An 11,681-nucleotide genomic window follows, 5' to 3' on the forward strand; every position below is an offset into this window, starting at 1 on the left:
ATGTTTGTTAACCACTCCTTTTGATTCTTATTTTCTCCTCCTACAGCAAGGATTCAAGGGATTTCAAATTGCCCCTGACCGACACAACAGCATAGTCAAATTTAATTTTGAGGGCCAGGACTTCGAGCTTACTCATGGTTCAGTAGTGATTGCTGCCATTACAAGCTGTACAAACACCAGTAATCCCTCAGTCATGTTGGGTGCAGGTAAGCTGATTTACCTAATGTAAGGTAGTTTCTTCTGTGGCTCAGGATGTGTGTCCTAAAGACAACAATACTGATGTAATTCAACATGTACAGTGCTGGTTTTGTCATTTGGAGTGCTAAAACTGCGCTTAGTTTCTAAGGGCAGCAGAAGGACTTGTGGAAGTGGTAGCTGGAAATGTAGGTTGACGAAAATGTATTCTTCCTGCTCTTGCCTTTTCTACAAGGCAAGCTGGAACTTAATTAACCAGCACTTTTGACGCTTTTCCAAATGCACAGAAGCTGATATGTAGACCTTAGAAGAGGTTTTTGAAAGTCAAAGCCAGAAGAGGGACAGTGAAGAATGGTCTTTTGAGGCAAGTCTGAAGATGCTCTGATCTGTCTGCAGAATGAAAAATGCGCATTTAGCTAGAGGTTGTCCTCTGAAGTTGTTACAAGAGTCTGGGGGCATGGTAGGTGTGAGTAGAGGAACCAAATTACATTCTCAGGGATTACCAGCTTTCAGAGTCTTTTCATTTACATCTTAACTGCGTCCAAGAGAAGGCCAGAGTGCTTGGTATGCACCACTACAGAACAGATAGTCTGACTTGGTTGTGTAAAATTTCAGATCAGGAGATTGTTCATTTTTAACATGACCAGTCTGGGCAGAAAATTTGTCATTCATTATGTGTGCTTCTGGCCACAAAATAGGAATGAAGAGTGTCAGCTCAAAGGATTCAGTCTATACTGAACAAGTGTGGCCCAGTTTCCTCAGTTCTTGGCTGCATATTTACATATTTCTTTATAGATGGTATCTGTTACTGTAGGATCATCACTGCATAAAGGCTTAGTAGTCTGTCAGACTGTTCATGACATGCAGACTTTATTCCTGCAAAGGTCAGAAGGGATGTCCAGTGGGCATACAAAGGCCCTTAACCAGAGACTATTACTTCCTGGTTAAAGTAATGTAATTTGTCTCTGTTCCTGTGTTATGCTGGGAAGCTTTTGGGTTGCCAGCAGTCTCTGTCAACAGTCACTTTGTGTCTGACTTTTTGATGTGATATTTATCAACTGTTTTTAGACTAGCATCTATCTTTGCATGCTTTACATATTACAGCAGTTCACCCCCCTCAGGTCAAAGATCTTTTAAACTCTAGCAACAGGTTCAAAGTCCATCATAAACTAAGATGTGGGGCAAAAGAGAAGCAGAAGAGAGGCCTGCTTGTTTTCTGACCATTTTGAGAGAAACAGAATTGAACAAGGTGTCCCAATCCACTTGCCCTTAACAGGACAGACAAAGCAGCATACCTCTGTCCTTAGGTTCATTCTGCATTATCAAAGAAATGGAGCTGTATTACTTTCTTCGAAGGATCAAGAAGTAGGTTTTCTCCAGGCAGACTCTGTTTGCCTTGTCTATACCCTTAGTTCTAGGTGGGTATATCCCTCACTTGTGCTATTGAGTATAATTTCCTTTAGTGTTTGGCTCCCAGGCTAATGACATGCATTTTTAACCTCCTCTGAGGCATACGGATACTGGTCTTTCAACCATCTTGGTTTAATAGCTCTATGGGCTGTAAGTGTAGAATGCTCTGCAGATAAATTTGGTACTTAGAGTGATATTTTCCTGTTGGAGATCATGGTGCATCAAAGCACAGCTTATGTCCATTTTCTTATCTAAATAAATGTCATGTGTGAGGGGGAAAATGCAGCATGGGAATGTGAAGTTTTCATAGTTTGCCTATCTGCTGCTTCTTTTATGTTCATCTTGGAAAAGATCTGAAGAGGACTTGTTTTCTGAACATTCGTCTCTGTATGGACAATTAATTTCAAAGAAAGGAATTCAGGGTAAATGTGTGTCTAGTAACATGTTCCACTGAAATACCTTTATGCATATTACAAATCTAGGAGTGGTAAAACAGCACTTGGGCAACAAGCTGTGGATTGTGAGGTGGCTTGTTTGTGGCAAGGGCCGGTGTTGTCTCTCATAGCCTTCTGCTCCTGAGGGCAGCAAGTCCTATGCTGGCAGTTCTTGCTTCTCTGGGTTACTGGAACAGTAGGTGGGAACTTAGTTCTCCATTCCATTTTTTGTGAGATATTTGTCTTACAAGTAGTGTCCTGAATTTTGAATGTCTACTTGCTGCCTCAGTGAGCGCATCTTGCTGAACGCAACTTCCTTCAACTTTCTAGTTGTGGAACAGAAATTGCAGGCTGGATCTACAGTTCAACAGAGCACTTATCCTCTAGCTGGTTATCACAGAATTAGTGCTGTTGGCTCAAAGTTTTGCTGGTGCTTTTCTGCTCCCAGTTTTTAATGGTACTTCTCTTAACATGCTTATCCACCAAACTGTTTCACTTCCAGGAAAATCTGCAACTATCCTCTGTATTTTTCAGGATTGCTTGCTAAGAAGGCTGTTGAAGCTGGTTTGACAGTGAAGCCATACATTAAAACTAGCCTGTCCCCAGGAAGCGGGGTTGTCACTTACTATCTGAGGGAGAGTGGAGTTATGCCTTACCTTTCTCAACTAGGGTAGGAGTGCTTTTCTTACTGTTGTCCTATGGCTGCTTAACTAAAAGCATTGTCAGCAAGTGATGCAATGAAATAACTATTTCCCTGTACAGGTTAAAAGATATTGCAGGTACCTTATGGTGTGATCCTGCATGATGAACACATTGCTGCTGGGCTGGCTGGCTTTGTACCAATGCTGAAGGCCTGCTGTTACTTCTTGAAGACTTATGTTCCTAAGCAGGAGGATGGGTTATTTTCAAGACTACAGTAATTTAACGACTATAAGGCACACCCTTTTGACTAAAATTTTGGCCCGAATCCAGAAGTGCGCCTTATAGTCCAGTGCGCCTTATATAACGTACAAAGTTCGGAAATTTGCCACCCTGGAAGTGCGAGCCACGAAGGGGAGTGGCCCCACAGCTGTGCCAGGCTGTGAGAGGGGAGTGGCCCCACGGCTGTGCCGGGCTATGCTGGGCTGTGAGGGGGAGCAGCTGTGGGGCTATGCAGGGCTGTGAGAGGGGAGTGGGCCTGCAGCTGTGCTAGGCTGTGAGGGGGAGTGGTGGCCAGGAAGTGGCAGCTGGGCTGTGCTGGGCTGTGACAGGGAGCGGCAGCCAGGCTGTGCTGGGCTGTGAGGGGGAGTGGCCCCACGGCCATGCCAGGCTGTGAGGAGGGAGTGGCCCCGCGGCGCCGTAGCTGCCGGGTGCAGGGGGGCCCGCGGTGCCATGGCTGCTGGGTGCAGGGGGGCCCGGGGACCTGCGGGGCTGCAGCAGTGGGGTGGAGGCGGTGCCTCGGCCAGCAACCGTGCAGGGGGTGCCAGAGGCGGATCCTCGCTGCAAAAAAAAGGTGTGCCTTATAGTCCGGTGCGCCTTACATGATCTACAAAGTTACAAAATTTGCCGACTCCCGGGGGGTGTGCCTTATATTCTAGTGTGCCTTATGGTCGTGAAATTACTGTAATTGTTTTGAAACCATATAAATCACACTATATTGTCATTCCTCTTGCTGTTCACGCACACATTTCCCATTTTGAGTGCATGGACAGTCCCTGCAATGGTATCAACAGAGTATTTAAAAAACACTGTTTTCAGAAGTATTTCATTTGTTAAAGAAGTACTTCTCCTGAAAGTAACAATTGCCAACTGCTGAGTGGTTAAATGTCTTGCTCCAAGGTAGCTTTTTGTTCACCATTATTTTTGTGCTTTGTATAGGTTTGATGTGGTGGGTTATGGCTGTATGACATGTATTGGCAATAGTGGACCCCTACCAGAGTCTGTTGTTGAGGCCATTACACAGGTATGCAGTTTTTCCTGTGCAGCTCATTTATGTAAGCTGTTCTCTGCTTTGTGCTGTTCTGAGCTGTATTATACTGTATGTTGACTCTTCTCGACTCTGTACAAAGTAAATGCAGTCTATATTCTCTTTCCTGTGGGAAAATGTTTTGGGGTTGTTCAGAAGGAGACCGTTCCGTTGTTGCAGTGCAGTGAGGCTCTGTAGGCGTGGTGTGTGTGTGGATTCTGCAAGCACCTGACCTATCTTTATCTTAAATTCCATCTTACAGGGAGACCTTGTGGCAGTGGGTGTGTTGTCTGGCAATAGGAATTTTGAAGGGCGTGTGCATCCCAACACCCGTGCTAATTACCTGGCTTCCCCGCCGCTGGTGATAGCCTATGCAATTGCAGGGACCATCCGGATCGACTTTGAGAAAGAGCCTTTAGGTAAGACAGTGTTGGGATGCTTCTTTTCACAGCTCAGGAACTAAACTACTTGGAATTAAGCACTTCAGAAACAGTTGTCCTAGGGAAGTGCTTTAAAGTACTAAGTACCTCTGGGAGACAAATTATGCAATCGTTAAGAGTAAGAGCAACAAGGAGTCAGACAGAGAAAGAATAATACTCAGGCTTGGCTTCCCTCTAATTCCACTGGATCATATTTTTGGTTATATCTGGGTGGTAGTCTTTCAAGGCCCAACCTGAGTTAGTAGATTTTCTTTGCACAGATGACCTTCAAAGATTCTTTCCAGCGTAAATGATTCTGTCAATTATTCTGGAAGGTCATTGGAAGTCACAAAAGAAGTGTTAGGTACAGGTATTACCAACTTTGTGACACACTTCTCTTGTAAGTGAAATAAAGTGTGTCTTGTGATTATTGCAAGGAACACATAGCCAGAGAACAAACACAGTGGCAAACTTTCCCTTCTTCTTAATGAAAAATTTATGCAACACAATTGACAATACCATTTTACACAGGAATAAATGCTTCGGGGAAGAAGATTTTCCTGAAAGATATCTGGCCAACAAGAAATGAGATTCAGGCTGTTGAGCGTCAGTTTGTTATTCCTGGGATGTTCAAGGAGGTCTACGAGAAAATAGAGGTGAATTAATCCTCTTAGCTGTAGTTTGATTGATGCCCTATGCTGTTCTGAAGATATTAAATAAGATGATCATGATAATGAAATGAACCTTTTTCTTCTCTAGGTTTTGTTTTTGTTCTGACAGATGAGTTGGTTTTGTTTGTTTGGGTTTTTTTAATCTTCTGGATAATTAATTCATTTTTTCAGACAGTCATGTTTTGAAAATTCTCTTTACAATATTTTAATGTAACATGTAGGCGAACAGCCATCCCTAGCTGATACTAGGAAGTGGAATATTCCAGCTTCATAGATGTTTGATTTTTTTTTTTAGGCTGATATAAAATTAGTTTACATTAACTGGTAGGAATGGTACCATAAAAAAGACTTGTACTTGGTAATGTCTTCCTGCAAATCTTTCTCAAGTGTTGAAACAAAATATTCATATGGTTTTTATGTTAGGGAAATTTCTTGAGATTACAAATACAATAGAAAATTATGAAGTGTTACCTGTGTGCATAATACAGGTTATTCTCAGAAAATATGATGAATGTCTCTTCTTTTGTATTGAACCAAGGATTTTCCTAAATCTTTTAATCTTTTAATTAATCTTTTTAAAAAACCACCCCCAAACGTAATGTTGATTGTTACGTGCATTTTCCAAAGTGCTCTAAGAAATACATGAGGCTATTGCTAAAGTCAAATTTGTAATTCTGCCTGGATTCTGAAGTAATTTATGTTGCTTCTGAAAACTTAGAAATCAGTGAAAGGATTTTGTGTGTTTTTCAGACAGTAAACAAAGCTTGGAATGCCTTAGATGCTCCTACAGATAAACTGTATACTTGGAATCCCAAGTCTACTTATATCAAGTCTCCTCCATTCTTTGATGGTCTGGTATGTATGTGCTTTCCCTTTGAATCAAGCTAAAGTGTGCAGTGATCTTGACTCATACTGAAGGTGAAGCAAAGCCACTTCAAGGGGCCTGAGAGGATTCATAAAAATCAATTGAAATCTTGGTTCTTAAATGTTAGCATTGCACTATCGTGTTCATTTTAATACAAAAGCATGAGTGAAACTCAAAATTGTAACCATTCCCTTTCACTTCAGGGCTCTTGAAAAGTCTCCTTTTCCTTTTAAGTTGAAATACAGTAATTTCACGACTATAAGGCGCACCCTTTTGACTAAAATATTCCTCTGAACCCAGAAGTGCGCCTTATAGTCCGGTGCGCCTTATATAATGGCCAAAGTTGCGAAATTTGCCAACCTGGAAGTGCGAGCCCGCAACAGTCCCGAACCGAGCAGACCCTGCCCGGCGGCGGCATCGGGCCAGCGCCGGCGCGGGGGGAAAGCTGGTGGTGGCGGAGCAGCCCGGGCATGGGGGGGAAAGCCGCCGGCATTGGGGCAGTGGCAGGAGCGCCAAGCCGAGCGAGGGACAGGCGACAAGGAGCCCCGAGCCGAGCAAGGGACAGGTGGCACGGCAGGAGCGCCGAGCTGAGTGAGGGAATGGCACGGCAACTCCATGGAACCGTGAGGGGGAACAGCACAGCGGCAGCACAGAGCCGCAAGGGGGAGGCGGCCCTGCGGCTGCACCGAGCTGCGCCAGCTGGCACCGCGGGTGGGCGGGAGTGCCAGGGCCCACTGCACAGGGAGGGCGCCTGGGGCTGCCTTTGAAAGCCTATGCCAATCTGTAAAAAATGTTTGCAAATTGAGCACCTGCCAGTAAACTCCACGATCACGGGATTCCGTTACTAATTCGTTATGTTGTTGCATGTGGCGCAGGTCCTCGCTGCAAAAAAAAAAGTGCGTCTTATAGTCCGGTGTGCCTTATATAATGTACAGAGTTGCGAAATTTGTCGGCTCCCGGAGGTGCGTCTTATAGTCGGGTGCACCTTATGGTCATGAAATTACTGTACTTCTAAATAGTCACAAAGCAAGTGAAGAAAAATAACAGGAAATTAAATGCCTGCTTGCATGTTGCACCAAATAGTTCAGGGTTTGATTTGCTAATTCAGTGCCATTTAAAAGTAAATAGAGATTATAATGCATGCACATGTTTAGGAATCCTCGATTTTCGTGTATCACAGAAAGCCCTGGCTGGGCTTTTTTGTCTCCTCTATTTTCTTCATGTATGAACCTGCTGGCAGACAACCAGGGATGATATTTGTTCAAAAACATAAACATTTTTAATAGTGTTAGGTTTTTTCTTTCTCCTAACTTGTATAAAAAGGGAGACTCTATTTTGCAATTTGCACTTTTTTGAGAAAGGTAAAGGAATTATTTTTCATACATTAATTGTTTGTTTGTCTTTATGATGGCTTAGACTTTGGCTCTTCAGACCCCAAAAACAATAGAAGACGCTTATGTCCTATTGAGTTTTGGGGATTCTGTGACAACTGACCACATATCTCCAGCTGGGAACATAGCAAGAAATAGTCCTGCAGCCCGTTATTTGACCAGCAGAGGGTAAGCACTGCTTCTTGTTCTTGCCATACACTGGGGAGAGAAAACAAACCATAGCTACTATACCGCATTACAGGCACGCATACTTTCTGTCTGTTCACATCCACTTCTATACCTTTATACCTGCCTGGACAACATATAAATTAAGAAAGAAAAACATTTCTCTTTCTCCTGCTTCAGCAAGTCTCACTACATGTAAGAAGTAGAATAGTACATCTATTATCACTATAGAACTAAAGACCTTTATATGGAAATAGGGGAAGAAGATGACTTACTGCAAAAATTAGCCTATACATTTGTTCATAAATAAGGGAATCAAAATTTGTCTCCCTGTCAAAGCAAAATGACCATTTTTGTTAGTGCCAAAAATTGATTTTATATTCATTTCTTCGAGCATGTGCAACTATTTCACGTATCTGGACTCTTAGGCACTACAGAACATCCATAAGTTTAGGTTTCAATGCAGCTGCAATAACTGGCAAATCTATTGTGACTGGAGTCCAAACTCCTGTAAAATGTTCATCTTTTTCTATGGCCAGACTAACAGTTTAGTAGTTAGGGTTCAGCTTAAGGCAAAACTAGGACTTACCAAGTTGACCTCTTCAGACTTCAGGTGATAAAATGCTTTTATTCTGTAATTTACCCCTTCTTGCAACTTCAGTGGTGTTTTGAGCAGCAGCACTGATATAAAAAAAAAAGTCAACTCTCTAGACCTAGTAATTTTAGAAAGAGAATGGATTACAACAGTGTAATATACTGAAAACCAGCTACCGTGGACTCTCTTGACCCCCTGCTATCAGTTACTTGGAAATCTGAGTAGTCCTACATGCATTACAAAACAGATGTTGAATGTCATAGCTGCAGTTTGGATATGGTCCAATGCAAACAGTCTAATTTTCTGTCCCATTCCAGTGCATGTTTTGTTTGCTGGTTAGGCTTGAGTGTCTCCTCTGTTTGCAAGTGAAATTTTTCTTCTACAGTTCTAACTTGCAGCAGAGATTCTCGCTGCCTTTTAGATATTTAGCACAGTGCTCTGCCTTTGTTCTAGTTCTTTTGTTATAGTAGTATAAATAATAAGGATCTTCAGGAACCAGCTGTTAAGAAAAAATTTGTGTTGCATCTTCCTACTTAATTCGAATTATATCCTTGCATCACTGTCGGATACTATTTTTGGGACAAGAATTGAGAATATTATGAAAGCTGCTTTTTCTGACCAAGCTGTAGCTATTTATGAATTACTTTTTCTTCAAAACATCTCAAAGGAGAAGTATTGGCCAACTGGATGCTACTGCCAGAGTGGGAACTACATACATACCTGCCTCAGAAGCACCAGTTTATTACTTTCTTTTTTTAGAACAGAGTGCTTTTAGTCTAAGTCCAACACAGTTTCCTTTCTTCTTTTCCCTTAATAGCTTGACTCCTCGAGAGTTCAATTCTTATGGCTCCCGCAGAGGGAATGATGCTGTCATGGCCAGAGGGACATTTGCAAACATTCGCTTAGTCAACAAGTTTATTGATAAACAAGGACCTCAGACGATCCATTTCCCTTCTGGGGAAACTGTAAGTACATATACAGCTCAAAACTGACAACAGAGTGGGTTAGTGCTGGCTTTCCTTCTTACCAGGTTAGGCAATTTACTTCAGTACCTTGTAAGTAAAGCTAATTGAGGGGGCAGGAGCTGACTCAGGGGAAGCAGTTACGTGTACCTATACAATGTGGTGCTTTCAGGCATATCAGTGGAGAGTGTAACCACTGTAAAAGCACCAGGGGAAGGTGCAGGGTTCTTTTGGCAGTGAGATCAGACTAGAAGTGCTATATCGTCCATGTCCTTAAAGTGCTGCTTGGTGGAAGCTGTGGACTTCAATTGTTTATGTGGGGACGTTTTTTTTCCCCCTCCTTTCTCTGAAATTGTGCTTCCACTCGCACAAAGCTTTATAAAGCATTCGGCATTTTTATTTCAGCTGGACGTGTTTGATGCTGCAGAAAGATACAAGCAGGCTGGTCATCCTCTGATTGTGCTGGCTGGGAAGGAATATGGTGCAGGAAGTTCCAGAGACTGGGCTGCTAAAGGACCATTCCTCTTGGTGAGTGGCTACAGTAAACTAGGAGGACAGTACTAACAGTTCATTAATTTGTCAGTAAGACTAGCTTATTACCAAATCCCAAGTAGCTCTTCTCACTTTTGGTAGCAAGAACTATTTTGAAGATCTTTGTCCCAACTGAAGGGTTGACTGATTTGCATCTAGAAATCCACACTAGAAAGGCCAGTTTCTTTACTTCCACTTTCCATAACCCCATAAACCATAGGATGCTTTCAGCAGCATCCTTAAGCTCATTTAGCAAGGAAACTAGAAAGTGTTAGAGAAGAGTATCAGTGAAAATTAAATTTAGCATGGCTTCACCATGGTAGCCAAATAGAATTCCACATGTGAAATACCTGTTTTTTTCCTTGTCTGTCCAGTCTTACACTGTTTACAGCAAGAACTCTGATTCAAGCTTTCTTGCATTATTAGAAGAAGTTTAGAGAGTTGGTGTTTAAGTTCATCTAGGTTTTTGGAGTCTTTTTCTGGCAAAGAGTTTTTGTGTTAAATGTATTAACATGTAAAATTTTCAAATTAATTAAACGGCACACTGGTGCTTATAGGAGGGCAACACTGAATTAGGAAGAGTTATGGAAATGACTAGTGGTGCTCTGAGTAAGACGTGTTAAAGTAGATGCAGGATGTGAAAGTTAATGTACTAGTCATCTTGGACAGTTTGCTGTCAGACAGACCTGCTGACTCTACCAGTAGCTGGTAAATTAAATGGAGGCGACTACAAACAAACCAATTTTCTTCTTGTGAGTACAGATAGACTTTTCTGAGCTATGAAATAAATAAACCTGTTGTGTGTTTCCCAGGGTGTCAAGGCTGTGCTTGCTGAAAGCTATGAGAGAATTCATCGAAGCAACCTAGTAGGAATGGGAGTGATTCCTCTGCAGTATTTACCTGGAGAGGATGCAGGAACTTTAGGACTCACTGGACGGGAGCGTTACACAATTATTATTCCTGAAAATCTAAAACCACAGATGAATGTCCAGATTAAGGTGAGAGAGACCTAAGAGCTGAATTTTCTGAATCACTGTAATTTTACTCAAAATTAATTACTTCTTCAAAACATATGCTGAATGTCATATGGCAGTCAGATTTGTTTAAAATAGGGAGAAGAATTGAGATGGTGAAGGAGATTAAAACAGTTATTCTAATAGGGATTAAACTGAAGGAGGTAGAATTATGTTAGATACAAGGAATAATTTGAGATGAGGCACTGGAACTACTGCCCAGAGAAGCTGTGAATTCCTTCTCCCTGGGAGGGTTCAAGGTCAGGTTGGACAAGGCTTTGAGCAACCTTCTCTAATGGAATGTTCCCTGCCCATGGCAGTGGAAGTTTGAACTAGGTAATCCTTAATGTCCCTTCCAGCCCAAACCATTCTATGATTTACTATGACAAGATATAAAAGCAGCATGCTCAAACTGTTTTAATTAACACAGAGCCATCCTGTATTTTGGACCAGTCACTCAAAGTCCACTATAAATTTCTCAGTTATAAATGAAGTAGCAAATGCAATGAGACTTCATACTTTTTGTTGTAGTTTGTTTTAAATCATTTCCTCTCAAGCAGCTTCCTGTAGTCTACTGTGGATACAAGTACTGGTGCCTGTTCATTTTAGCTTCCTACGACAATTTTTTAAGATATCAAAACTACCCTAGTAGCTTTATTTTACTATGTAGATTTACTAGTATTTTACTAGTTGACCTTATTTTATTGTGATATCAAGTAACATGTGCAACATATTTGTCCTAACAGCTGGACACTGGGAAAACCTTTCATGCCATCATGAGATTTGACACTGATGTGGAGCTCACTTACTTCCACAACGGCGGCATTCTGAACTACATGATCCGGAAAATGGCATCCTAATTAAAAAAAAAAATTAAGCAAAAAGGTCCAGGTACAAGCCTGCTTCCTCTGAGCACAATGAAACTATAGTAATCTTGCATTTCAAAGTGTGAACCATAACGTGAACAGTTTTTTCCATGGATTGTATTAGAAGGCTTGTTTACAGTGCTGAATTTTTCTGTGTACCAGGAAACTGGACACAACCCTATAAAATAAACAGCATTTATTAACTGTTTTGTATGGCAG

General features: G+C 41.8%; 1 protein-coding gene and 1 long non-coding RNA gene across 3 annotated transcripts in view; one reads left to right on the forward strand and one right to left on the reverse strand.

The window, feature by feature from the left end:
- Positions 1-11,665, forward strand: part of ACO1 (aconitase 1) — a 55,977-nt gene extending 44,312 nt beyond the window's left edge. For both annotated transcript variants that reach the window (XM_033084723.2, XM_033084724.2), the window contains exons 11-21: positions 47-206; positions 2,574-2,709; positions 3,897-3,981; positions 4,247-4,403; positions 4,935-5,059; positions 5,825-5,929; positions 7,356-7,498; positions 8,908-9,055; positions 9,458-9,580; positions 10,396-10,581; positions 11,343-11,665. In XM_033084723.2, the coding sequence (XP_032940614.1) occupies positions 47-206; positions 2,574-2,709; positions 3,897-3,981; positions 4,247-4,403; positions 4,935-5,059; positions 5,825-5,929; positions 7,356-7,498; positions 8,908-9,055; positions 9,458-9,580; positions 10,396-10,581; positions 11,343-11,456 (1,482 nt within the window). In that variant the 3' untranslated portion in view covers positions 11,457-11,665. The remainder of the gene's footprint in view (positions 1-46; positions 207-2,573; positions 2,710-3,896; positions 3,982-4,246; positions 4,404-4,934; positions 5,060-5,824; positions 5,930-7,355; positions 7,499-8,907; positions 9,056-9,457; positions 9,581-10,395; positions 10,582-11,342) is intronic.
- LOC117010346 lies at positions 7,358-8,899 on the reverse strand. Its single transcript, XR_004420640.2, has 2 exons — positions 8,085-8,899; positions 7,358-7,528 (listed from the first exon to the last, which is right to left on the reverse strand). It is a non-coding gene; the product is annotated as an uncharacterized LOC117010346 (long non-coding RNA).
- Positions 11,666-11,681: the final 16 nt, after the last annotated feature.

This window comes from Catharus ustulatus, chromosome Z, assembly GCF_009819885.2.
Source record: "Catharus ustulatus isolate bCatUst1 chromosome Z, bCatUst1.pri.v2, whole genome shotgun sequence".
Taxonomy (NCBI): Eukaryota; Metazoa; Chordata; class Aves; order Passeriformes; family Turdidae; genus Catharus; species Catharus ustulatus.